This window comes from Furipterus horrens, unplaced genomic scaffold (genome assembly GCF_987537825.1).
Source record: "Furipterus horrens unplaced genomic scaffold, mFurHor1.1.pri manual_scaffold_8, whole genome shotgun sequence".
In the NCBI taxonomy this organism is placed as follows: Eukaryota; Metazoa; Chordata; class Mammalia; order Chiroptera; family Furipteridae; genus Furipterus; species Furipterus horrens.
The window spans coordinates 92,814,434-92,841,365 of NW_028327178.1; the positions used below are offsets into that span (position 1 = coordinate 92,814,434).

The following is a 26,932-nucleotide window of genomic DNA, read 5'->3' on the forward strand; positions in this document are numbered from 1 at the left end:
CCAGGAACCATTCCCACTTGTTAACAGTATCCTGAATTTCCTCTGGGAACCTCCCTTCAGCATCTCAGCTTAGTGGTTTGGGAGGAGGGTCTGTCTCCAACCCTGAGCTCCAGGGGAGGCCCCATCAGCAAGTCCCAACCCCAGCCACAGTGACATGGTGCAAGCCAGGCTCTTGTCAGGACAAGGAAAGCTTTCCTTCAGATGTGAGGGTGCCGCAGCCATCCTGCAGTTCCCTGCCATTGAATGAGCTACCCCCAGAGGACAGCAGAGCTGAGCCCAGAGCCTTGGTGACATTGTTTGAACCCTATGACAAGCTACACCTGAAGCCAGCCAGCAAAACCCTGGGAATTACAGTTATTCGAACCGAAACATTCCTTTTGTGCCCAAGCCAGTTTGAGTTGGGATTTCTATTACTTAGAGCCAAGTGTCCTTAACTGATACGGCTACTCTCAGGGTTGGTGAATAATGAAGTCTGTAAAACGCTTAGCTGCTGTGGAATGACAGAAGCCATAAGCAGATTAGGAGAGAGGGACCCAAACATTGCCAGTAGCAACAGGTGGGCTGCTCAGAAGGTATGACACCTCAGGACCAGGGCTCCTCCTCAGCCCTGAACCTCCTGCCAGGCAGTGAGGCCACGTGGGCAGCCTTTCATCCCTGTGTATTCATTTACCCAATGAGTGCCCAGCATCTGAGGCCACCCAAGAACATCTCTGTTCTCTGCCCTCTGTATTCTGCACAGCACATACTCAGGCATCAAGAGTGGATGTGTGTGAAGGTTTCTTCAAAGGGAACTGAAGTAGGGGGAGGACTTAAGGGGCGGGTGCTGAGGGGGTGGGTGCTAGGGGATGAGTGTCCAAGGTCAGTTAGGGCCAGGGGGGCGGTGGAGGGGGCGAAAGATGGCCTGGCTGATCTGGCCTGGCATGGTGTAGAAGACGAGGAGGAGGAAGACGGTAATCAACGCCAGCAGCAGTAGCAGCACCAGCATGCGCCAGTACCGGCGCCAGATGAAGAAGACGAAGGTCTTCAGCGGGTTCACAAACCAGTTGAAGGAGGTTTTGGGGCGACTGCGGGGGTTGGGGAAGGTGGTGTGGGAATGATGAGGAAGCCGTGGGCCTCCCGCACCTCCCGCTCTTCAAGCTCTGCCCGCCACCCCCCGCTGCCCTAACTCCCGGAGCCCACTCACTTGGGCTTCTCCAAGGGCTCAGGCTCTTTCCGCCCCCTCCCCACTGGCCGTTTCTCAGCCTCCTCCACCGTCAGCAGCTCAAACTCTGCCTCCACCTTCCCCTGGAAAGGGTAGGAACAGAGACTGAGCTCTTCGGTGGCTCCGACCTGGCTCCCAGTCCCCGGCCTGGCCACACCCACCGTGAGGATGTAGATGTTGCCTCCCTGGTCTGCGAACTCTAAGTCTTCGCGGCGGCCCTTCCTCCAACTCCTCCGCCTCTTCCTGCCGGCCTGAGCCTCCCGCTGCTCCCGCTCCTCGTCCTCTGGCGCCCGCAGCTTCACCACAGGCCACCAGCCCCGCAAGCGGCGGCAGCGAAACAGATTGCACCTGGGCCCAGCCCCATCACGGGCCAGCCGCACAGAGCAGAGCTCGGGGTCCCTGGCGCCCCGCACCATGTCCGGTAGCTGCAGCTCCAGGGATCCTGCAAGTCCAGAGCCCCCTGGGTTAGGCGGGAGATCAGGGGCTGTCTGGGCCATGGGGGAGGAGGCAACAGTGGAATTTTTGAGGCCAGGGCTTCAGAAATTAGAATGTGGCAGTCAGTACACAGCTATGGACCACACACCACAGTCCCCAGTGTAACAGGTTCAAGGGCGGGACCAGACTGCTAAAACAGGCACCAAAGGCCTTGAGCTCTGGTCACATGTGGATTGACATCTTCCCTGGATCAACCTGAGCTTGGGTCAAACCAGAGGACTGAGTCAGGGACTTTGGGTAGGAATGAAGGACGAGGTGCTCAAGGCTGAATAAGTTCAGTAATTAGGCCAGAGAGCAAAGGTTAGTGACCTAGGGGCTGAAACCCAGGAGCCAGGGCTGCGTTAGAGTAGGAAACCAAGGACCAGGGGCAGAGCAATGAGGGCAGAAACTGGGGCTAGGCTGAGGCGGGAGGAAGGCTCCAGTACCCAGGAAATCATTGGCGGAGATGCGGTCGTAGTCCCAGACCTGCAGGGCCAGCACTGCCGGCTGCCGGAACTCGGCCTCCTCCAGGGCGAAGGGTCCGGGCCGGCGCCGGACGCTCACCTCCCGCTCGGTGGGCAGGTAGTCAAAGCGGAACACGAAGCGCCAGTTGAAGTTCCCCTCCCCAGTCAGAGAGTTGAAGTGCACGTCTGTCTCCTGCTTGTCGTGCTCCAGCCCTTTCACCCAGCTGGAGCCCGGGAAAGCGACCCTCTGAGGCAGCATCTGCTGGGGCCAGAGCCAGAACCCAGCCTGCCCCATGGCTCACCACCCAGGCCAGTCCTTCCACCCAGCTCCAGGCACCTTAGAAGGCTCAGGGGACAGGGCTCTGGCTCAGCCCCAGGGCCCAAGGCCCAGTTTGGGACCTCACCTTAGTGTACGGCCATGTGTACAGTCCAGCTGGCAGGCCTACCTTTTCACATAGATGTCACTCGACATTTCTCCAGTGAGCGGGTTTACATCATCCAGAACCACATCCTCCGTGTTCCAGATGATGACTCTGAGCTCATAACTGGGGGGTGTTTGGGGGGGCAGATTCAGATTCTTGAGGGGAGTCCTGAGAAGGGCTGCAGGAAGCAGGAAGGACCTGGGCCAGGGCCACTGACATCCATTGAGCACCTGATGTGTGCCCAGCTGGGTGATCAGGATGTCCGTGAGCCTTTGAAAGGCAAGTATCACCCCATCCTCTGTGGACCACCCCAGCCACAGCAGGTGGCACCAGGGATGGTCTGCTGACCCAACTGAGCCAACAGGGTTCTCACTCGCATAAATTTGGAACCAGGACCCTGACAAGTCAAGTCATGTAGCATCAGATGCAGAGTTGGAGCCATGGTAAGCCAAAGTGACATGCAAGCTGAAGTTTGGGGGAGCAGAGGAGGGGCAGGTGAGCACAGAAAGCCAGTCTGCAGAAGAAAGTGGAAGGCAAAGAGACAGTGTGGTGATGCAGCATGCAGCCCCTGAGGGGCAAAAGGAGGGGCTGTAACATTCTTTATCCTACCCCAGATAGCCCTGTCCTTGGCTATCCAGGATTTCCTGGATATTTGTTTTCTCTTGCACAGTACCAATCCCCCACTTTGTTGACAGCACCCCGATTTTCTCTTGGTGACCCTCACCCCCACTACTGTCAATCTGTGTGATTCTAGTGGGAGAGACAGATTTCCTACCTGGCTCCAGAGGTGGGTACATCACTTAAGACATTGCTCAGAACTGGCCAATCAATTCTACCCCATGACCACTCTGAGTGGTTCAGGGGTCAGCATTTGACCCCAGCTGGCCCCCTGAGAGTCAGCCCTGAGACTTTTGCTCCAACTGGAAAAGAGGTGTGTTTTTCTGCTCTAGTAGTCTAGCTGGTCAGATGGAAACCTGGCGCCATTAGAAGTGATCTTGCCCCCAGGCCATGAAAGTCTCCCTGAGAGTGACACCAAGGAAAGCGGAGCCCAGAGGAGGGAAGTGACAAATTGCTGACAACATCGGAAATGCACAAATACTACACAAACCCTACTCAGTCGGCTTACTGGTATTTGGAAGTGTCATACACCCAACCCACAATAGTTTATTTTTAAAGGGGGGGATTTAATGGCTCACCTAATTGAAAAGCCTGGGTCAGCAGACTGCCTACTTCACTGGAGGCCTGGGCTGCACTAGTCCAAGAGGTGCCCACCGCACGGGAAGAAAGGCCAAGACTCTCACCTGATTGGCTGCCGAGGCTTGATGTCAACTGGGGGTGGCGCAGGCACATCTCGGGGGAAGATGTCAATCCACATGTGAAGGGATCCCTGGGGATACATGTGAAGTGGCAGCAGGCTGTAGGGTCTTGCTGGGGTCTCCACCTCCCCTAACAGCCCTGTGGCCAGAGGTTGTGTCTTGCCTCAGGTGAAGAGAAGAACCAGGATCAAGAGGGCATGGCTGGGCAGACTGTGGGTAGTGAGGATGAAGGTGGAGTCCCAAGTGGAGGTTCTAGGGTTGAGGTTAGGTTGGGGATTCAAGGATGAGGCCCCAGAGGGAAGGTTGAGAGCAAAAGTAAGATCTGGTGTTCTCAAAAAAAAAAAAAAGGATCTGGTGTTCTCGAGGTCCAGATCCTAGAGATCTGGGGTCAGGTTGGGGGTGCCACATATGAGCCTTGGTGGCCCAGGGATGGGATTCCTGAAGGACCAGAGTTGAGGGAGGGGGTATGAGGTCCAGGATGGAGGTCTAAGACTAGATGGCAGGAGCCAAAATCAGAAGCAGCAATGCAGTGCCAAGGTGGAGTTCTAGGGGAGTGGGCATCCTGTGGGCCCAAGGCCCAGGACCAGCTGGGAGTCCCAGGGTTCTGGGGTTGGGTACTGAGCCCTCCGTCACCTGTAGTAGCCCCGGGCTGCGGGGATGGTAGAGGGGCCTCGTTTCTACATGCTCAGGCACCAGCTGGATCCCAAGACCTGGCATCTCCTGCCAGCGCCGCAGCACAAGCAATGCCTGGGCCTCCTCAGAGACCTCACTTGCCACCTTGGAATCCCTACCACCTGCAACAAGAGGTGTGTGATCTTGGGTTCTGCACAGCTCCCAACTCTCCTCCCTTTTTTCCCACCTTTCAGTAGAAGCTCTAAGCTGAGGCAGCTGCTATGGTGGACAAAGTCCCTGTGCTGGGAGGGCAAGGCCACAGCACACAGTAAGTCAGGAGATGCTGCTATAACAACTTTTGCCAGTGAAAAGCCAGCAGTCAGGGGGACAAAAAGATTGGAGGTGGCTGTGGCCTTTGCCACAGACAGTTTAGACAGACCACCAGCCATTTATGAGACCTGAGCTCAATTCTATAAGCACATTTTGTTGTATGGGAACCCCATGGGCCACACTGTGATCTGGGAACTTGATTAACTATGGCTCTGAGGAGTTCACTTTGGTCTTTGGGCATCTCACACCAACAAAGGCCATTTTCTCCCCAGCACCCAAGAATCTCATCCTTACTCAGCCAAACTCACCTTCCCTGTTCACAGACAGAGGCAGGCTCCTTGGGGAGCACACTAGGCTGGGCACCAGGAGCCCCCTGTACCTCATTCTACCATCTGGCTCCCTATGGACTGTCCAGCAGAAAGGGGCTGGTACCTGGCAGCAGGGTCTCAGGCAGTGTCAGAAAGACCTTGCTGCCCACCTTGACAGCCCCGGCTCGGTATTCAGGGGCGGGGAGGCCACAGCGTTGGCACAGCCCCACCAGGATCTGTGAAGGCCGGAATGCATCACGCCAGGCATTGTACCCATCCCTGCAGGCGGAAGAGGAATATGCCTCATTTGGGGCCAGCAATGGACACAGTTGGACACAGGGCAGAGATGGGGACCCTTGAAGACATAGGATCCAGGTTCATAACCCTGACAAGACAGCTAAGTCATCACTTATGGTAACCATGGAAATCAAAATTGTATGCCAGGTACTCCTAGGAAGGAGATATTGATATTATTACCTCCATTTTGCAGAGGAGGAAACTGAGGCCCAGGGAGAGAAAGTGACTCATCAGTTACAGGATCCCAATTCCCAATACCAGGTCTTAACCACTAAGCTATAACATCTTGGTCATGGGGAGGTCCCCGTCTATGAAATCAAAGGATCTGGAGACACTAATGGAAATGTGACCTTGAGTGTCTTTAGTAAGACTAAGAATGGCTCCTGAGGGCCCTGTCAGACTCACGTGTCATACTGGGAGGCCAGCCCACAGTTTGCCCTGTGGTGGCTATAGAAGCGGTTTTCCAGATCAATGTGGGTCTCCCCGATGAGGTCATCAGAACCCACCAGGTCATGATCAAACACAGCCACAGTCAGCTCTGGCTCAGCAGGGAGAGAGATGCTGAGCTCCAGGACCCTGGCCAGGAGGAAGAATGTCTAAGGACACCTCCATACCCCAGAGGTGGTCATATGTGGGTAGGGGTTTCAGGGGTCTCAGAAGCCTCTGTCCATTCCACCACCATAAGCACATAAGCTGCTGGAGCAAGAGCCGGACCACAGGGCTGTATGGCAAAGTTGTTCCCAAAACCCCGTGCCCAGCCTCACTCTCCAAAGATGGGGTTCAGCTGCTTGGGGATGTAGCGCTCCTTGCTGTCCTGTCGCTCCCGGCCAGCGCTCACCACCACATAGGGGTCTGCTTTGCCATTGGGGTCCGCGGGAGCCAGGTTGGTAGCCTAGGGGGACAGTATGCAGTGGAACTGAGAGAAGTGTCATTGTCATAACCCAAGGTTACACTTGCTGAACCTAAGCTCAGATTGAGTATAAGCAGGAAGTTACCAAGGAGAGATCTCCCTCCCACCACAAGGAGTTAACTAGAGGTTGCACCAAATGACTTTTATTCGCTTTGAAATCAACTGTGAAATAGTTAAGACATATAAATCAATATAACAAAAACATAATGAAGCAAAATATGTGGGAAAATGTATAAGGGCTTATTATTCAATTTATAACTTTCTACATTGTTTGACTTTTATTTTTTATAGTGAGCATAGTTTACTTTAAAAATTAAGAACTTTTAACTAAATAAAAGAATACAGTGGGCATATGTGCCCAGCTTAATCAATAAAACACTACCGACAAATGGAAGCCCCCTGAGTTCCCTTACCTGACTTAATTCCCTTTCCATCCCTGATGTAGCCATAATCCTTTAATAGAGGTTTATTACTCACAAAAAAAAAAAAAAAAAAAAAAAAATATATATATATATATATATATATATATAGTAAAAATACTTTTACTACATACACATGGATCCCTAAGCAATAGGTAGCACCAGATTGTATGTTTTTAACCTGTATATATTAAACTTACTATCAGAGAAGGAAAACTCTGACTCCAAAAAACCTCCGCTGCCTTGCGGCATACCTCTTCAGGGAAAGGCTAAGGGAGTAAACCCCGACAGAAAATCCGGAGCCGGAGTCCCTAAGGCGGTTTGACGTTGTAGTCAACACCGGCAACTCCTGCGGCGCACCTGAAGCCAAGCTGTATTGACTCCGTCTTTCCCTTGGACCCTTCAGCTGCGAAGAGAGGGGGGGTCTGCTGCATGGGCAACAGCAGACCCTCCATATCACCCTGCCCAGGCTCTGTAGCTTCAGCTTCACTGGAGAGGACACTCCAGCGTCATCGCAAGATGTCGATTCAACACGGGAGGAGACAGATACAGTGTCACTCCCGAGTCAGACTGCACAGCCATTTTCGGTGCAGATAGACTCTTAAGAAGCTACACCATCATCTCTCGAGACGGACGGCTGCCGCCGCCGCCGATTAAACTTACTTTTACTGTTTTGCTAACTATATAAATGTATAACATGTACAAATTATTGAAGTATAATTCATGTACAGAATATACTTTTAATGGTTTTTACGCTCCTTCCTACAATGTATGGGAATTCCAGATGCTCCACATTTTTACCAATACTTGGTATTATCAATTTTTTTTTTTTAAGATTTTATTTATCTCTAGAGAGAGGGGAAGGAAGGGAGAAAGGAGGAGAGAGATCTCGATGTGCAAGAGATACCTCAATCAGTTCGCAGGCCAGCACCCAATCCACTGAGCCACAGCAGCCAGGGTTTGTCAATCTTTTTTTATTTTATCTGTTGGAGTGTGTGTAAAATTGTAGCTCGTTGTGGTTTTAATATGCATTTCCCTGCTGACAAAGTATGTTGAGTGTATTTGCGTGTGTTTATTGGCCTTATGTACATTTTCTTTTGTGAAGTGTATGTTCACAGCTTTTGCTCTACCACTGAATTTTTTCATTTTAAATACTACTCTTATAATTTCTAAAAATTCTCTCTGGTCCTTCAAATTTGCTGTTTATTTTTAATAGTCTCTTGTTCCTTGTTCATTTTCAATTTATTCTTTAAACATCCTATACATAGTTATTTTATATTCTCTGTCTAGTTACTCCAATATCAAGGACTGTGGGGATCTGAATCTCTTGTTATTTTTGCTATTCTTATTCAGGGTGACTTGTTTCTTTGCAGTTCGGTACTTTTGATCAGGACTCATAGTTGGTTGAACTCATCCTAAACTGCAGGTGCAGTCTGACAGAAAGGGCTCGCTTTCACTTCTGCCGGTTTCCTGAGCAAACTGCTAACTTGCACCACTTTAAATTAAGTCCTCCAGCTGAGGTTTGGGGCATTACTCAGGTGCTGGGAACTAGGCCCAGACCTGCATTAAAGCCAGCTGGTGGGCACGAATGCTAGTGGAGGCCTCTTCCTCTCTAACCAATGCCAAGGTTGAGACAGGCAAGGCCCAGCCCCTTTCCTTTCTCCCAAGGTGAATAAAAGCTTCTCTTCGTGAATTCTTTCACAGCCTGCAGCACTGGCCCCCCTAACAGTATTTGTTAATGACTAACACTCCCCTTCCCTCATCTCCTCTCCTCTCCTCTTTCTCTGTATATTCTCTTACTTAGCAACACTTAAGTTATTTCTAAGTATGTATTACTACAAATATTGCTAGAATGAGCAATTCTTATCTGTTTTCTTGTACATATACATAAGAAATTCTCTGGGATTATATCTAGAAGTAGAATTACTGAGCATTAGCCATGAAAATCTTCTATTTTAGCAAATATTGCCTAATTGTTCTCCAAAGTTGTTATAGCAGTTCACATCCTGTGGCAGGCAGAATAATGACACCCCAAAGACGTCCACCTATGTATGTGTCACCTAACATGGCAAAAAGGATTTGGCAGATGTGATTAAATGAAGGATCGCAAAATGGAGACAGTAGCCTGGATTGTCCAGGTGAACCTAATGTAATCACAAATGTTCTTGTAAGTGAAGAGAGAGACAGGAGAGTCAGAGGAGAGATTTGAAGATGCTGCACTGCTGGCTTTAATGCTAAAGAAGCCACGAGTCACCTCAGTTAGTGTGGCTTAGTAGATTGAGTGCTGGCCTGTGAACCAAAAGGCCACCAGTTCGATTCCCAGTCAGGGCACATGCCTAGCTTGCGGGCCAGGCAAGGTCCCCAGTTGGGGCATATGATACGCAACCACACACTGATGTTTCTCTCCCTCTCTTTCTCCCTCCCTTCCCCTCTCTCTAAAAATAAAAAAAAAGTTAAATTAAAAAAAGAAGAAGCCATGAGTCAAGATACACAGGTGGGCTCTAGAAGGTCAAAAAGACATGGAAACAATTCTCCCCAACAGCCTCTTCTCCCCAACAGCCTCTAGCAGGAGTGCAGCCCACCCCAGTAAGCTCTATTTCAGACTTCTGTCCTTCAGAACTATAATAAATAAGTGTTATCTAAGTTACCAAGCTTGTGACTTAGGAAACTAACATGCCCTCCCAGCAGTACCATGGCCTCTCCAACCCAGGTTGGTTAGCACTTCTAATCTTGCCCTTTGAAAGGGAGGAAATTAGTTTCCTGTGGTTTCAATTATTTGCCTATCCTGATTACAATTAAGATTTAGGATTTTTCATATGTTTATTGGCCATTGGAGTTTCTTCTTTGGTCAGTTTTCTTATTTTTTTCTTAATTTTTTTTCTTTTTTGTCTGTGTTTTACAGATTTGTGACAGTTACTTCAACACTAACCTTTACTGATGATGCATAAAGTAAGCCCCTTCCCCATCTGTGGCCAGTCCTTTCATTTACTTTAAGCATTTACAGATGCCCACAAGTTTAAGCTGAATATAGTCACGTGTCATTTGTTTCCAAATATGTAGTTTGTACGCTTTTATGTATTAAAAACGGCCACCCAAGACTAACATACAGGTGCAAAAAAAAAAAAACCCTCTTTTGCAACCCAGAACTCATTGTTCAGTATGAGTTTTGATACATATAAGAAGGAACATGATAAAAAATAAATAAAAATAAAATAAAAATGGCCACCCACCCAAGATCACAAAGATATTTTAATATTTCCTTACAAGTTTGCTTTTCATAATCATATATTAGGTTTAGCTGGATTTTTTGTGGATGCTATAAGTCAAGAGTCTAATTTTATTTTTTTCCACATGGATAATCAATTTTCATGGGACCACTTATAGAATAGTCCCACCCTGTCCCCACCCCCTATCCTTAATCAATAGCGCCAATTCTGGTAAACTTTTCCATCTATGTCTGGGTCTGTTTAGTTAAATCTTATCCTGTCCTATCAGCCTAGTAATCTATTCCCATGCCAGAACCACACTGTCTTAACTGCTATAACTTTATAATCAGTCTTGTCTCCCCATGCTGTTCTTCAAAATTGTCTTGGCTATTCTTGGCACTTTGTTCTTTCATAGAAATTCATAAAAGTTTTAGAATTATACATAGCTTGTTAATTCCAGGATAGCAGCTCTTACCCTCGTGCCTGGCTTATGGTAGACATTATACTATTTGAATACTATCCTTATCCCATTTTCTTCCACTTCTTTACCATTCACCCTCTTTATAGAACCAGTCTTTTTCATGTTCAGCTTATTTTTCCAGTATTTCTGGTGTACAAAGGAGCAAACATGTACTTTCTTGTATCGCCTTTCTTTCATGGAGAAGAGGCAATCCTATAGGTACTTTTGCACTTTGCTGTGTTCACTTCATACTCGTCGTCGGCAGCCGTCCATCTCGAGAGACGATGGTGTAGCTTCTTAAGAGTCTATCTGCACCGCCGAGAATGGCTGTGCAGTCCAACTCGGGAGTGACACGGTATCTGTCTCCTCCCGTGTTGAATCGACATCTTGCGATGACGCTGGGGTGTCCTCTCCAGTGAAGCTGAAGCTACAGAGCCTGGGCAGGGTGATATGGAGGGTCTGCTGTTGCCCATGCAGCAGACCCCCCCTCTCTTCGCAGCTGAAGGGTCCAAGGGAAAGACGGAGTCAATACAGCTTGGCTTCAGGTGCGCCGCAGGAGTTGCCGGTGTTGACTACGTCAAACCGCCTTAGGGACTCCGGCTCCGGATTTTCTGTCGGGGTTTACTCCCTTAGCCTTTCCCCTGAAGAGGTATGCCGCAAGGCAGCGAAGGTTTTTTGGAGTCAGAGTTTTCCTTCTCTGATGTGCCCTGACTGGAAGATCGAACCAGCGACACTTAGCTCGCAGGCCGACGCTCAATCCACTGAGCCAAACCAGCCAGGGTGTTCACTTCATACTATGTTCTGGAAATCACTCCATATCAGTCCATAGAGATCTTCCTCATTCCTTTTTTTGTTTGTTTCTTTCTTTGTTTTTAATTAATGTCTGATTTATTTATTTATTTATTTATTTATTTATTTAATCTGTTTTTAGAGAGAGGGGGAAGGAGAAAGAGAGGGAGAGAAACATCAATGTGTGGTTGCCTCTCACGTGCCCCCAACTGGGGACCTGGCGTTCAACCTAGTCATGTGCCCTGACTGGGAATCGAACCAGCCACATTTGGTTCACAGGCCTATGCTCAATCCACTGAGCCACAGCAGCTAGGGTCCTCATTCCTTTTTTCAGTTGCATAGTACTCCACTGTGTGAACATATCATTCTGCTATGCATGGGCATTTAATATAATTTTATTTTTAATGGTCTTTTATTTTTAATGGTCTTCCATTTTTAAAAAATTTATTGGATTACTTTCAAATAATCAAATAAATAAGACTTCCAAGTCACTTCTGACAGCCTTTTGTTCTCTGCTTGTGAAATATTTTAAACAGTTGTTTTACAGTTCTAAAATTTGAAAATTCTAACATCAAAGTCCTTAGAGGTTTATTTCTCCTTTGTGGTTTTTATTCCTGACAATTTTTCGTGATAGATTGTTTTCCTATATATTTTATAATTCAGGAGTTTGTAAATTTGGTTATCTAAATCTATGGAATGTGTGAGGCCTGATTTGGGACCCCTTTAAGCCAATCTCTCAGCTTTGAGTTTCCTGGACTCAATAGATTATATCAATTCAAGTCTTAAATCAATATGAGGACAAAACTCTAATAATAAATTCTCAGGGACGATTTTTTCTCTATTTCCCCCAATCGGAACAGAGGCTGAGACAGAACTTACAGGTTCTTCTCCCAGGGAGTGGGCTTCCTCGTGCCCACTTCACTGAGAGGAGATCCCTTCCTGGGTGCTGCTTCCTGCGAGGGTCTTGGTTGTGGCTCCCACCTTGGATAGGCAATAAGAACCTGAGGCTTGGGGTCCAGGTGAGGACAAAACCTCTCAAGACAACCTGAGCTTCAGGGCTTGTCTTGGGATTCCTGTTGCCTCTTCATCTAGGGCCCACTGGAATTCCCTTTCTTACAAGCTTAGCATTTAGTTAAAAGATTGTTGATCTAGCATTTCTAGGTACTTATATCAGGAAGTTATTTCTGACCATCTAGTTTGCAGGAAGCAGAATGTCAAGGTGAATCCTATTATGCCTTTATGCACTAAGATTCTTAGATTTTGGTAGAACAGTGACACAGGACATTTTTTTAAAAGTATATCTTAGTCCAAATCCCTACATTTACACCAGATAAAAGTACAGCATCTGTTCTGGTGCTGGGAGGGAAGGGGCAGAGCAAACCCCCTCGTTCCTCTCACATCCCGTGATGCCCTTAAGGGCTGTGCTGAGCGCTGCATAGGAATCACAGCAATGGAAGGACCTGCACAAAGGTATGTGATGACAAGCCATCATGAAGCTTGGAATTCAGGGTTGTGCTCTTTCTGGAATTATACTCTCCATTCTATGGGACCAAAACTATGAACCAGGAGTCAGGAGACCTCAGCTCTAAATTCTGGTGCTGCCATGAGCAAGTGCTGTGACCCTGGGGAGTCTCAACTTTGTGCCTAAGATTCCCTACCTCAAAATGAAGAAGGTGGACCCTGATCCCTAAGGTTCCCTCCAAATCCTTCAGTCTATAGGTTTCATGTATGTTACCTTTGTGGGAGGTGTGCCGGGCTGATGGATACTCACCTTTACGACATACACTCTGACCAAGAGCTTGATGGGCCGGTTTTGTGGGATCCCCCGGGAGATCTGGGGCTCAGAGAATGACACTGCCTCTGATTCTGGGTAAATGAGGAAGGATCCCTGGAGTGGGGGGAAAACAGGCCCTGGTAAGAGAGTCTTCCTGCCACATCTGCACCTGTGCTCCCTGGTCCCTTCATTCCTTCTTCAAACACACCTTAAACTTGCCCACAAGGTGCCCAGACCCTTCTTCCTCTCCATCTCCGTCCTGACCCCCTTGCCCTCGATACAGGGGAAACACATTCAGCCAGTCTTCAAAGTGGTTAAACTCTTCCTCCAGAGAGCTGTTGTAGATCTGAAAGGCAGGGGCCTTGGTGACAGTCCAATGTCCAGAATCCAAGCAGAATCCCCTCTCCACAACACCCAGTCACCTTCAGAGTGGCGATTGCTTTTTTCAGGGACATGGAGCCTTTGACTTCAGCCTCACCCTGGTCTTGGGCTTCCGCATCCACAGAAGTGAGGTTGACCCCTTCTGGGAACAGCAGAACGCCCCAGTTAGAAATACTGGTGTAGGGGGAGGGGAGGGCGGAGAAAGGGAGCAAGAGTGAGAAAGCCCAATTTCTTACCTAAATCCCCAGGATCATCCATTTCATCCTCATCAAAGTTGGGCTGAAATCAAAGGTCAGGTGAGAGATTCTTCCCCAACCCTCACCTTCTTACTCGACCCTTTTTCTGAGACAGGGAGTTGGGAAACTTGAGTTCAGGTTCCAGCTGGGTAAGCTACTTGCATTTTCAAGGCTTTAGCTTAGCACCTAGTCCTGTGCTATCTAAGACAGTAACCCCCAGCCATATGCATCCGTTGAACTCCTGAAATGTGGCTAGTCCAAACTGAGATATGCTGTAAATGTAAAATACACACCATATTTTGAAGACTTTGTATAGAATAATCATGTAAAATATCTCATCATTAATTTTTTATAATCATTACTTGTTCAAGTGATTTTTTACATATATTAAGTTAAATAAAGTACGTTATTAATATTAATTTCACCTGCTTCCTTTCATTTTTTTCTAAGGCGGCTCCTACAAAAGTTAAAATTACATGTGTGGCTCACATGGTATTTCTGTTGGACAACACAGCTCTAGATAATGGAGTTAATAATCCCCAGTTTCTAGAACTGAAGATGAGAAAAGATGACTGTAATGAGGGGATCTGAGTTCCACATTTGAGGAGATCCTTCCTCTTGCTCTTTCCCTCCTCTGCCCCCACCTGCCCCTGGAGCTCCTGCAGTGAGGCGTAGTACTTGGACCACCAGTCGAGCTCTTCAGGGTCTGGGATATCCTCCTCCAGTTCTGGGCCTTGATTCAGAAGGCCTGTCAGGGGGAGCCTCTTCAGAGGGGCCTGAAGAAGAGAGAATTCAGCACCCCTAACCCAGTACCATCCCCAGCCCTGCCAACCCCTCCTCCACACATCTCCCATCTCCTATCACCTTCAGGAGCCGTCTGGACATCCCTGCTTCAACCAATGAGGGATCCAGGGACTTCCATCCTGGGAGAGCGGGAATAAGACCAGGAGGGCAGGTGAGCAGAAGTCAGGCCCCGCGCCCCATCAGAGGGGCTCCTGGAGCCACCTCGGCCTAGAACCAGAGGGGCTTCGGTCTGGTGGCCTCTGAGAGAAAGGCTCTTACCTTCAGGTTCCTTGGGCACCAAGTCCCCTGTGTCCTCTTCTCCTTCTTCCTCTGGGGGATCCTCCTGACCCCGGAGTGTAAATCGCATCATGTGGGGGACAATGTGGGAACCTACGAGCACTGTACGGCCAAAGGCCCGGCGTTCAATTACCAGGATGCTGAGGGGCGGCTGCAGGTAAGGCTGTTCTGGCAAGTTCTAGGGGTGGAGAGAGAGGACCTGTGTCTCTGAAGACCTGGGGAGGTGGCAGAGGCGGCGGCAGAGACAGATGCAAAACCATATATTTAAACAAGCACTCTCGGCCCAGTTCTGCCACAGCCTCATTGTGTCATCTGGTGAGTCATTGTGTTCTAGGCCTGTTTCCCAGCTAAAAAAGACACAATCCTGGATCTGAAAGACTGTAATGGACACAAAAGTACTTTGGAACCTACGAAGTACTATCAAAAACATGAGGTACTTGTTGTTATTGTTATTATGTAAAGAACCAATGCTCGATTTGCTAATATAAATTTAGAACCCTAAAAATACGTATTCCCTTTAACCCGCAAATTCCATATCTATCAGTGGATACTAAGGGAGGAAAACAATAATCATAATACTGTATTGCTGGGCTTATCTTATATATATGTTACAATTACAGCATGAAGAAGGGAGGATGGAATGGAGCTATAAAGGAGAAAAGTTTCTATATTTTACTGTACCTGAATTAATATTAATCAAGTATATAATAAAAAGTCAGTATGCATATTGTAATCAACAGAGCAACAAGTAAGTAAAAATCAGCAAAGGAATTAAAGTAGTATACTAATAGCCATCTATTTAATACAAAAGAAGGTAGTAAAGGAGGAACAAAACTATGAGACAAATAGAAAACAAATTGAAAAATGGCAGCTGTAAACACAACTATATAAAAAAATAACATCAAATGTGACTGTATTAAATACTTTGATCAAAGGACAGAGATTGTCAACTGTTTTTTTTTAAGAATATGCGATTACATGCTGTCCAAAAGACAGTCTTTAGAAAGACACATGTAGACTAAAAGTAAAGGAATGGGGAACGATAAAGCATGCAAACAGTGACCATAGACAACTAGAGTAGCTAAACTATCAGACAAAATAGATATTAAGACAAAAAGATTTTACTGGAGAAAAAGAGGGATGTTATAATGATAAACAGGTTCATTCATCAGGAAACTAACAATTATAAACATATATGCACCTAATAACAGAACCTCAAAATACAAAAAGTAAAAAGTGACAAAAATAAAGGGAGACACAAATGATCTGACAATCATAGTTGGAGACTTCAGTACCATTCTCAAGAATGGGTAGAACAACTAGACAGAAAATCAGCAGGAAGGCTTACATAACACTATCAACTAGTTCGGCCTCATTGACCTCTAAGAACGCCCCACTCAACAGCAGAATAAAACACCTCATTTTTCAAGTATGCAGTAGAGAAAGGGGTGCACTGTGAAATGGGAAATGAGATGAAATGGCCCCTGGAAGTTCAGTGAGCAAAGTGCTTTCAGTTTCGTCATCTTATAGCACAATCAAGTTTTCAAACTGAAAACTCCTGCAGGTGGAACAGAATCAGGAAACAGTGTTGGGCTTTTTGTTGTTGCCGTTTGCCTCCTTGTAGTCTGGTACCACCGTGCTTTGTCCTAGTCACCCCCCCACCACACACACACACAGGCATAGCACTTTTCAGTTTACAAAGCCCTTTCACCGAGATCCTGTCTCCCACTGGCTCCTCATAGCACTCCTGCAAAGGAGGCATCTGGTGTTTTCTTCAACCTTTTTTCTTTTGTACCAGTTACTCCCTTTTACAAATAAACAAAACACTTGAAGCTCAAATAAATCAAGTGATTTAACAAGCTCCTAAGTGACATAGCCAGAATTGGACTCCAAAGTCTGTACTATTGTAATTATAAATTACACAAAGAATGAGCTTTCCTTCTCAGCCCCTGGTGTCTCAGAGACTAGACAGATTCCTTCAGACTCATACTTCATAACACTTGGCTAATCCGCTCATTCAGTAGAGCCAAGGGAGCACCACCAGTTCACGGATTTACCCAGGGATCAGCAAACTATAGCCCGTAAGCCAAATCTGGCCCAGTGTTTGTAAATAAAGTTTTATTGGAACACAGTCATATTCATTCATTTACTTGTCTATGAATGTTTGCATGATACAATGATAGAGTTGAGTAATTGCAAACTTTAAAACTATGTAGCTAACAGAGCCTAAAATACTTACTACCTGCTGGACTCTTTATAGAAAGTGTGGTTGCCCCTGTGATAAGCTAAGAGAACCAGCCGGGAACCCGCCACCACACTGTCCTCTCTCACTTCCCAGCCCGGCGCTCTTGTCCCATCTCCTGCCCTCACCACTGTCAGGTGCCTGACGAGCTCAGTGAAGTTGGGGCTCTGACGGTAACTGGCCAGGACCTCAGACTCCACACGTCGCCCAGCCACTTCCAGCACAACCTGGGGCTGCTCCACCTCAAACAGATGAACACGGCCGAGGCCCCTCAGACCCCAGAACAGCACCTAGGGTCAGGAAGTGGGAGATTCAGGCGCCTGTATCTGACAGAGTGGCACCCAGGTGTGGGGAAAGGAAGGAGATGTGAGTGCCTGGTACTACCTCAACATGGAACTCCCTGAGCACTGGGCACACATTGGGTGGCAGGGAGAGGCGTTTGGAAAGAGGATCAACCAGGGGTGTCAGGTCCTGGGGTTCCACATCACTGGGCACTGAGGGCTGCAGGGGGCAAGAGGTCAGAGGTCAAAGAGGTATCAGGCCAAAGGAGAGAAATCCTGGGCTCTGGAAAGAAAAGTGAAGAGTTGCTGGTGAAATATAAATCCAGAGGGCCTGAACAAGGCTGGATTGGCAAAAGGGGGTTGTCTAGGGAACAGACATGCACAGGAATGATAGGTGGGTGTCTGAGGCATGAGGATCAACCCATGGCCTGGGTTCTCTGGGGTTGGAAGCCTGGCAAGGTGAACCTAGAGTATGTCTCCTTTTAGTGTTCCCTGGAGTCAGGAGGTCCAATGAGGTGACCCCAGGTCAGATCTGTAGCCTGCATTCTCTTGGGTCAGGGGACTCGGGGTAACCCTGGTACATGTCCATGTTCTGTCTTCCCCGGGGCTGGACAACCTGATGGAATCACAAGAGGAATCCACAGCTCATGCCCACTAGGCCACGGCACTCTGACCTCAAGTCGGCCACTGTAGTCCAGTTCAATGAGTTCAAAGGTGGCGATGAGCTCTCCGGCTGCCCGGGGCCCCTTCCTCAGGGGGAAGAACTGTAGCTCAGGGCATTGGTAAGGGTCCTCCATCAGCTTTACCCTCGGGGCAGCCAGCGCCCTGCCCAGGAACACAGGGGCACCCTGCAGGGAGCAGGCCAGTGAGGACGAAAGTGGAAGAGGCTCAGGAGCTAGGGGAGGGGGCATCAAGACAAGGAGTGGGGGTGCTCAGGGGCAGAGACCCAGGGGTGCCTAGGCCACACTCACAAGCTTATTGTGGTCAAAGACATTGATGATCACTAATGGAGGCTCCAGCTGCAAGTGCTCCCTCCTTCCATCCACGATCAACTGATCAAACACCAGGAGCTCGTCCCACAGAGGGCTCAGCGTCTGCTCCAGGACCTTGGGGACCGTGCAGGGGAGGAGGCAATCATAGGCATCAGGAGGAGGTTCCCAACACACATCCCAGGTGAGCACGGCTGCGCCAAAGTGACACTTTAAGTAAGTGTTTATCACAGAAGGAGTGAGAATGTGATCAAGAGGGAAAAAGCAACCTTCGGACTGGTGTTGGGCCTGCCCTTCCAGCCCCGGTCTCACCATACTAATCTGCCATCCTCAGAGCTTGTCTTGGAGTCAACCTCAGAAAACAACTCCTCACCCCTGGGACCCTCCAGTTCTACACCACCCTCTAAATCAGGGCAGCCCAATCCAATATTCTGTCCTGAACATCCAGGGTGGGAAGAGAGATTTAGGGACCTGGGAAAAAAGCTCAGCACTCACCCGACCTTGTCTCCCAATGCCTCTCCACCCACACCCTCAGCCCAGCCCTCACCCGTGTGGTCTGGCATTGGGTAGAAATGAGGACTCGAGCAAAGGGGTCCGAGAGGCCACTGTCATCTGCTGCCAACACGCCTCGGGCCTGGTACAAGTGAGCCCGGAGCTGAAAGTAGCTGAAGTCTGGAGTAGGGGAAGGAAGGGGCTATGGAGTCCCTGACCCAGACCCCGCTGAACCCCAGCTGAGCATCTAGCCCCACCCCGTGGGCCCACCGGTCACGCCAGCACTCACCATCCCGGTGCAGGCTGTGAGGCAGTCCGACAGGGGGCTCCGGCAGCAGGTCCTGGGGGAGCTCCGAGGTGCAGGCCTTGGCTTGCTTGCGCAGCCCCAGCCACAGGAAGAGCTCCAGCTTGGCACAGACCTCACCAGGAGCTGCCCCAGGTGCCTGTTGTGGAGAGAAGGCATATTAGGGCCAGTTCTTATTACCCCAGTGAGACCAACAGCCCTGCTCCCCCGGGAAGTACCTCAGCCTCTATACCATCCAATGACACCCCAGCTCTCTAATTCAAAAAGTATTCCCTGTGCCTTACCCTTAGACCCCACTCTATGCCCTCTACCCAGGACCCCACCACCCTCACACTCTATTCCTCTCAGCCCAGCACTGTCACTTCCTATACGCCAAACCCCATACCACAAAGCGACACTCAGGGCTCTGCACTCCATACCCCACACTCACCCTCTCTGTCCTCTCACCCCCAATACATTTCCTGCCCCTTATCCCAGTGGTCACAGCTTCTCACCCCTAGGCATCCCTCTCGCTACCTCTGCCAGGAACACTTCCTCTAGAAATATTTTGCCCCAACCCAGCTGTACTTAGAAGGAACTAGCTAACCACTCTCCCATTTTCAGTACCCTGACCCTCTACCAGAGGCTCCTCAGCAAAAGGGCCAGGGCAGGCCCAGAGCTGGCAAAACTTGGTGTTTGTCTCACGTCAAAACTGGCCTGGGGAAAGGTACAATATCCTTTTGGCTTTTAGATAATTGAAAAGAGTTTGGGTATACTTTTAAAGGTAACTAAAAATTGTAAAAAATTAAAATGTTTTAATTTTTAAAAAATTAAAATAAATACCAGCCTCCCCCAACTCCAGATCCCAGCACCTTTGCCCCCAGGCTCCACTCACTGTAAGCAGCAAACTCTGGATCTTTCCACAGTGCTGGCCTCGTTCTTCCTCAACCACAGAAAAAAGCACATCTTGGGCTGGGATCCTGGCCCAGGCCACCCGACGCCGCCCACTGAGCATCCAGACCAGCACGTCTGGGAGGGGTGGCTGGGGCTGTGGGTAGAGGACTGGGTCATCCAGGTGGATTCAGAGCTGAGACCACCTGTTCCCACAGCTTCCACTGGATGGACAGACCAAATATCCATCTCCAGCTGAAATTACCCATCTTTTAACTCTCTATACTTTTCCCACTAGGTCTTCGTGGCTTGGAGGTAGCCAAGTTTTCTCATACAGGCAGCAGAAAGCAATAAACATAAAAGAAAAGTTATATGTTATACTTGATCAAAACTTTCTGGAAATATATATTATTTTAGCCTCTGCTATTCTTTTATACAAAAAAATCCAGGGATATAATAAAAATTTACAAAACATAAGAAAAGAAAATATCTGACCCGTGGCCAAGAGAGAATATAATCATTAGAAATAGACCGCAAATGTTGGAATTGTTAGACGGGGACATCAAAAGAATTGTGATAAAAATTCTAAAGAATTTAGTGGGAAGAAGACACAGAGTTAAAAGATAAATAATTTCAGCAAATATATGAAAACTGGAGCCAAACAGACATCTGGAATGCTTAGGGGAAAAGGTATTTAGAGTGGAGAAATTGGTGAGTGAGGCATTACTTCTTGGGCCAGGAAGCGCAATTTTGCCAGGAGCTTCTTGGCCAGTGCCACCTTCTCTTGCACATTGCCCTGTCTCAGGCCCCGGAGAAGGCGCAGTCCTAGCTTTGCCAACAGGTTCTGGAAGGGCAGGAAGAGAATGTGAGCAGAGGGCCCCTGCTGGGTGCCCGAGATCCCCCTTCCCAGAGGCCCCATACCAGGCTGTGCACCAGTAGTTTCCCTCGGCATCTATCCAGGGCGTTGGGCCGGGTCATTGTCCTGTGCTCAGCTCCATGGCAAAACTGTCTGCAGTGAGTAGGAGGGGACGTGGCAGGTGGGAGCCAAAGAAGAGGACACTGACCCTTAGGGCCACTTCCCTCAGGGCTGGCATCCCACACCCAGATTCCCACACAGTCTCTGTCAGTCTTGTTCTCAAAGAGAGGCTCTTCCTCAGCCAAGGAGGGCTTCTGTATTTGGACCACTCCCAAATTCTTTGAGGTCTGCCCCACTTTTGAGCCCTGGAATGCATTCATGTTTAACTATCTACTACCCTGGCTACTACAATATGTGGCCCAGGACCAACAGCAAGGTATCACTTAGTTAGAAATGCCGGATCTCAGCCTACCGCACACCTCCTGCCATAATCTTCACATCTATACCCTGAGGGATCCATATGCACATTAAAGGCTCAGATGAGTTGTATTTGACATTTCCAACAATTTCAGCAAAGATAGCTCAACTGTTACCTGCCCAAACCAAGCACATGATTCTCAATGACTATGCTCCCCATTAAAAAATTCTTGCTTTACTTCAAAACTTCAGTTATTCTTCACTGCTCTTTCTCTCTCTCACATTCCACATCAGTCCATCAGAATGCAACTTAGGCTCTACCTTCAAAATATAATCCAGAATATGATGACTTTTCTCCTTTCTCAGGACCACTGTAGTCCAAGCCACTATCCTTTCTCACCTAGGATTCTTGCAGCAAACTCCTAGCTCTCACTACGTCCACTCTTGCCCCCTCTCCTATAGAATATTCTCAATACAGCAACCACAGTGATCTTTTCACTGCTTTCCAGACCATTTCACTCCTCTCCAGAGGTTTCTTATCTCAGAAAGAAGAACAAAGTTTTTTAAGTGGCCTAAAAGGCTCTACATGATGTGACTTACTTTATCTCCCTGCCCTCATCAAACATTTCTCTCCCTCCCTGAACAATCCTACTGGCACTTTTGCTCCTCTGCGAATATGCCAAGTCCATTACCACTTTAGGGGCTTTTTGTTTGTTTGTTTTACTTAAATATTTATTTATTTATTTTTAGAAAGAGGGGGGAGGGAAAAACATAGATGTGCAAGAGAAACATCGATCAACTGATCAGTTGCCTCTCACATGCCCCCAACTCGGGATCTGCCCCACAACCCAGGCATGTGCCCTGACTGGGAATCGAACTGGCAACCTTTTGGTCCATAGAACAGGGCTCAATCCACTGAGCCACACCAGCTAGGGCAACCTTAGGTGCTTTGTATTAGCAGCTCCATCTGCTAGAATGTTCTGCCCTTAGATTTTTGCATGGCTCACTTCCATTCTTCATTCAGGTCTCTGCTCAGATGTTACCTCCTCACAGGCCTTTCCTGGTCATCCAGTCTAAAAAGCCCCTGCCACTCTCTCTGTCCTCATACTCTGCCTTATCTCTCTCTCTAAACAGAAAGTAAGGCAAGGCAGAGATTTCATTTTGATTACCACTGTATCCTCAGGTCCTGCCTCCTAACAGATACTTAAAAAAATTTGTTGGGTAAAGTAAAATGATTTTTGAGATATGATATTTTAGGCTGTTTTTGATCTTCAGTGATTTAAGATTTTATTATGGAAAATGTCAAAAATATAAAGTAAATGACTCAAGGATTTTTGCACCAAGAGCAAAGAAGAATCTAGAAATCTAGGAATATTTGCTATTGACAGAAGAATCAAATCTTCTTGACAAGATTCAGATCCACAAAATTGGAGTCAGGGCAACTGGGTCTGGTAGAAATAATAGCCACAAAAGAAAACCACATTGGACAAAGCTATAAATAGTGAAATACGATATGGGCAAATCTTTCACTGAAATTTCTCTGCCCAAACATAATTTCAGTAATAAAATAATTTCAGTAAAATACAAGTGGAAATAGTTTAGTTGCACTGTATAGAAAATTAAGCAAGGAATTAAATTGGATTAAAGGCAATTGATTGCTCCTTTGGAGATATAGAGAATGGAGACAGAGAAGAGAGCCTTACAATGAAGGCCTGGGACATATAAGATGAGATCCGTCTGGAAAAGGTCCAGCCATTGTTACTATAACGAGAAGGGTTTGCCTGGCATTGATGTAACCTGGCAGCCAAGGAGAGTGGACTGGAATGTGCGTGTGTGAATAATGACAACTTCAACTGTACTAGTCAGTGGGGGTGGTAGATGCCATTGAGTGAGCATGTGTACTATGTGGTTATTGCATTCAAAAGGACTGATTGAGTAGAGCAACAATCTGCATCAAATTTTGCATTAAGCTTGAACATAGCTCCATGGAAACCATTGGGATGATTCAGAAGACTGCAGCTGTGGGCAACTGGTGGCTGGCAGCTTCATCACAACAGTGCACCAGCTCATGCATCACATCTCATGCAGAGCTTTGGGTGACTCAGCCACCCAACAGCCCAGATTTGGTGTCCTGAGACTCCTGATTTTCCCAAAACTAAAATTACCTTTGAAAGGGAAGAGATTTCAGACTGTCAATGAGATTCAGGAAAACACGATGGGGCAGCTGATGATGACTGGGAGAATTGTGTGAGGTCCTAAGGTACCTACTTTGAAGGGGACTGAGGTGCCATTGTCCCATGTACAATGTTTCTTGTAACTTGTATTTCCTTCAATAAATGTCTCTATTTTTCATATTACATGGATGAATACTTTCTGGACTGATTTCATCATACACATGGACATTTGGAACGTTTAGAGGTCAAGAAGAGAGGGAGCCAACAAAATTGATGGGAAGAAATAGCCAGGGAAGCAGAAGGAAAACCAGGGGCATGAAGTCAACAGCTGAGATTTCTAAGAAAGAGGGCGGGATCAACTGTGTCCACTGACACTGAATGATTAAGTTGAGGACAGAAAAGTGACAACCTGCAACCAGATCCTTGGCTGAGTCTTCCTCCTCCACACTACCTCTAAATGCCAGAGCTCTCCAGGTCCTTAAATTTTTCTTTGCTCTGCTCCCTAGATGATCTTATCCAGTTCCATCTATATATTTACAGCTCCCAATTTTTCATTTCCAGCCTCGAATTCTCCAGAGAACTCAACTTATATAGCTAACTGTTTAGCAGACATGTCCACTTATAAGTCTAATGGACATTTATCTCAAAGTCAGCATGTCTAAAAATGAGCTTCTGATATTCCCTTCGATCCCATCAGACCTTCTCATGTTTTCCATAGCTCAGTAAATAGCACCAATATATAGTTGTGCAAGCCAACATCCTGGGAGTTATTCATGACTCTTCTTTGCCCATTTTCTTCATCCCCTATACCTATCCGTTAGCCAGTCCTAAGGTGTCACCTCCAAAGTCCAAAATTTCTCTTGAATCCATTCATGGCATTCTATGTCCTCTGCAACCACCCTAGATTCAATTAGTCTTCTGTAGTCTGGATTTTTACAATGCCCTCTTCAATGACCTCTCTGCTTCCTCTCTTATATCAACCCTCCCCCACTGATTCTTTTTAAAGATAAGTTAGAGCATATCCCTTCTCTTTTCAAAACCTTTTGTGGCTCTTTCTCTCACTCAGAGAAGAAGCCAAAGTCATTACAATGGCCTACGAGGCTCCCCCATACCTCTCCCACTATCATCCTCCTTTCTGTCCCCGCCCCACCCTCCAGCCTCATCTACTCTGCTTACTCTCCTGCTCTTCTTCAAACACAGCAGGAATGCTTCCTTTCAGGACCTTAGCGCATGCTACCCCTTCAGCATGGAACAGCCTTACACACATGGTTTGTTCCTTCATCTTCATGTCAACTTCACAGTGACCACCCATTGCCACCCTTTGTAAAATTTCAACACGTCTAATACTTCCTTCCTCTATTTTCTCCCTAACATTATCCTTATCATACTTCTTCAATTTCTACCTTTCAGTTTGCATGGTTTTTTAATGTGTCCCCATCTATCCCTCACCCCACCACCACCACCAAAATAATAAGTTCCAGGAATTTCTGTGGGCCAGAATGCTTTTTCACTGCTATTCCTGTGCCTAAAACAGTGTCTAGCATAGCAAGTGTTGTAAATATTTATAGGAGAAATGGATTAATGACTTTTTTGAGAAGAAGGTCATAAAAACACTGAACTACCTGGAGCAGGTTATGGAATTCAGGTCAGTGAAGGTCAAAGATGGAAATGACTAGAATAAGTTTATGTGGTGACATAATGACCTGGTAACTAGGGACCACCTGAATACCTCCTCCAGCAGGTGAGAGGAGAGGAAATCAAGGTCACAGCTGTGACTGTGGGAGCAAGGACACTTCCTGCTCTGTAGCAGGAAGGAAATAGAGGAGATGGTTGCAGAAACTGGCAAAGGTAGTAGACTGTTTGGAGGAAGGTGAGTCTTCTATTTTAGCTATGAAGCAGGAGAAGAGGTCATTAGCTAGAACAAGTATGGAGGAAAGAAGCAGGGGACACCAGAGGAGAGGAGGAAAGGCATAAGATTCTAGGAGCACACTAAAGGGAGTTTATTGGATGGGACTGCCCTAATCCCCAATAATTTCCATCAAGCTCCTTCCATACGGACAATCATCTCCTTCTCATTCTTCTGTAAAGCCAAGTAAAGGCAGCTTCCATCCACCCTTGGGTCCAAACAGCCATCACTCTGGAGCTGGCACAGAGACTGGCTTTCAGCTCACCTGCTCCCAGCCACCAGCTCTTCCAATGCCTGCTTGAGTCGTTTGCAGGCGGTGGGTCCCGGCCTGCGCTGCAGACTCTCAACCTCCTGGAGCCCTTGGTCCTGCACAACGGAGCCGGAAGGCCAGAGTCACCCAGCTCCCAGACTCCCACCTCTTTTAGACTACACCCCCACCAAGAACTCCGCCCACTCACCAATGCACCTTTGGCTCCTAGGGGTTGGTGGATCCGTTTTTCTACCACCCCACTGACTCCACGCCTCTGGGGCCATAACCAACCAGTACTTCTACCCCTTTGCTGGCCCCTTTCTGGGTCCAGCAATTCTGGATCCCCATCCTTCTACAATTCTGGTTTCCTCAGTATGCCCATGAGCTGTGCTCTTTGGCGCTCTGGGCTTGCCCTGGTGCTCTACCCATTTAGCCCAGTTCCAGAGCTCCCTTTAAAGACTTCGGTCTCCCGCATGCCCCAAAGTCCCAGCCCCTCCCTGTGGGTTCCGCCTCACTCTCACCAGCCTCTCGGCCACTTTCCACACACAGTTACTGCTCTGCAGGCGCCATGTGTGATCCTCCCAGCGGCTCCACACGTGCACACATGGCTTGTGGTGACGCAGGGGCAGGCAGAGGTATGGCCTGGGTGGGTGGAGAAGAACAGAGGCTGTGAGGGGCAGTCCTGGGCTGCGGGATCCCCCAACACCCTCCTTCTAGCCACCAGGAACACTCACCCGCTGCCTTCCATGGGTTCAGGCCGCTGAGCAGGGGTCCCCAGCTCCTTCTCCTCCACCAGCTTGACTCCTACCTCTGATTCCAGCAGAGGCTGCGCCTCCCCCTCTGCGCCCTCCATTCCCTCCCTGGCCCTGGCCCCTCGGCCCAGTTGCTCCTCCTGCCGGCCTGCACGACCTGCCCAGAGCAGCAAGGGTCAGTAAGCACCAGGCTGAGGATCTGACCCCTCCCTCAGCCTCCTCTGCCTTAATAGAAGTGAGAGTTCACCCCTTGCTGAGGTTAACTTCCAGGGCCCTTAAGTCTGGAACAAGAGTGACTGCCCTCAACCCCATGACCCTCAGGGGTTGGACGGGGCCACACACCAATGGAGATCTCGAGGCTGATGGGCTGGGAGGCCATGGCAGAGTCAATCATGGTGGCCTCGAAGAGCACACCAAAAAGCAGGAAATCTTCACAGGGCGCCAGGGCATTCTGAGAAAGGCATTTCAGGCTGGAGTCAGCTCCCACTCTCCCAGGTTACAGCCCAGGCTAGGCCTGGGCAAAATGCCCGCAGAAAGATATCGTAGGCCCTAAAAGAGTAACTGCAGGTATCCTACCTCTCTCTCTGACCCTTGCAGCCCCAATCCACTAGACCCAGGGTCTAGTTCTTTCTGGCCCATCTGTGATCGATCATCCCCACTTGCCCCACAGGTGTATAAACAAGTGAACATGTGTACACACACTGCAGTCTTCACCCAGGC

General features: G+C 48.1%; 1 protein-coding gene and 1 non-coding gene across 2 annotated transcripts in view; one reads left to right on the top strand and one right to left on the bottom strand.

Annotated features, from left to right (window-relative positions):
- Positions 1 to 18: 18 nt before the first annotated feature.
- Positions 19 to 26,932, bottom strand: part of LOC150003487 (fer-1-like protein 4) — a 33,269-nt gene continuing 6,355 nt past the window's right edge. The window contains exons 16-45 of the mRNA XM_090286318.1: positions 26,555 to 26,663; positions 26,195 to 26,369; positions 25,982 to 26,102; positions 25,476 to 25,576; positions 20,779 to 20,866; positions 20,585 to 20,701; positions 19,862 to 20,014; positions 18,973 to 19,126; positions 18,739 to 18,863; positions 18,174 to 18,308; positions 17,877 to 18,050; positions 17,306 to 17,422; positions 17,050 to 17,211; positions 14,662 to 14,857; positions 14,464 to 14,522; positions 14,244 to 14,375; positions 13,600 to 13,642; positions 13,405 to 13,505; positions 13,191 to 13,328; positions 12,980 to 13,096; positions 6,189 to 6,316; positions 5,830 to 6,000; positions 5,252 to 5,406; positions 4,511 to 4,671; positions 3,863 to 3,948; positions 2,586 to 2,684; positions 2,122 to 2,363; positions 1,363 to 1,643; positions 1,184 to 1,284; positions 19 to 1,064 (exon numbers count right to left, since the gene is read on the bottom strand). Coding sequence (XP_090142444.1) covers positions 860 to 1,064; positions 1,184 to 1,284; positions 1,363 to 1,643; positions 2,122 to 2,363; positions 2,586 to 2,684; positions 3,863 to 3,948; positions 4,511 to 4,671; positions 5,252 to 5,406; positions 5,830 to 6,000; positions 6,189 to 6,316; positions 12,980 to 13,096; positions 13,191 to 13,328; positions 13,405 to 13,505; positions 13,600 to 13,642; positions 14,244 to 14,375; positions 14,464 to 14,522; positions 14,662 to 14,857; positions 17,050 to 17,211; positions 17,306 to 17,422; positions 17,877 to 18,050; positions 18,174 to 18,308; positions 18,739 to 18,863; positions 18,973 to 19,126; positions 19,862 to 20,014; positions 20,585 to 20,701; positions 20,779 to 20,866; positions 25,476 to 25,576; positions 25,982 to 26,102; positions 26,195 to 26,369; positions 26,555 to 26,663 — 4,146 coding nt within the window. The 3' untranslated portion in view covers positions 19 to 859. The remainder of the gene's footprint in view (positions 1,065 to 1,183; positions 1,285 to 1,362; positions 1,644 to 2,121; positions 2,364 to 2,585; positions 2,685 to 3,862; positions 3,949 to 4,510; positions 4,672 to 5,251; positions 5,407 to 5,829; positions 6,001 to 6,188; positions 6,317 to 12,979; positions 13,097 to 13,190; positions 13,329 to 13,404; positions 13,506 to 13,599; positions 13,643 to 14,243; positions 14,376 to 14,463; positions 14,523 to 14,661; positions 14,858 to 17,049; positions 17,212 to 17,305; positions 17,423 to 17,876; positions 18,051 to 18,173; positions 18,309 to 18,738; positions 18,864 to 18,972; positions 19,127 to 19,861; positions 20,015 to 20,584; positions 20,702 to 20,778; positions 20,867 to 25,475; positions 25,577 to 25,981; positions 26,103 to 26,194; positions 26,370 to 26,554; positions 26,664 to 26,932) is intronic.
- LOC150003488 (small nucleolar RNA SNORA40) lies at positions 9,818 to 9,943 on the top strand. The gene has a single exon (XR_016512900.1). It is a non-coding gene; the product is annotated as a small nucleolar RNA SNORA40 (small nucleolar RNA).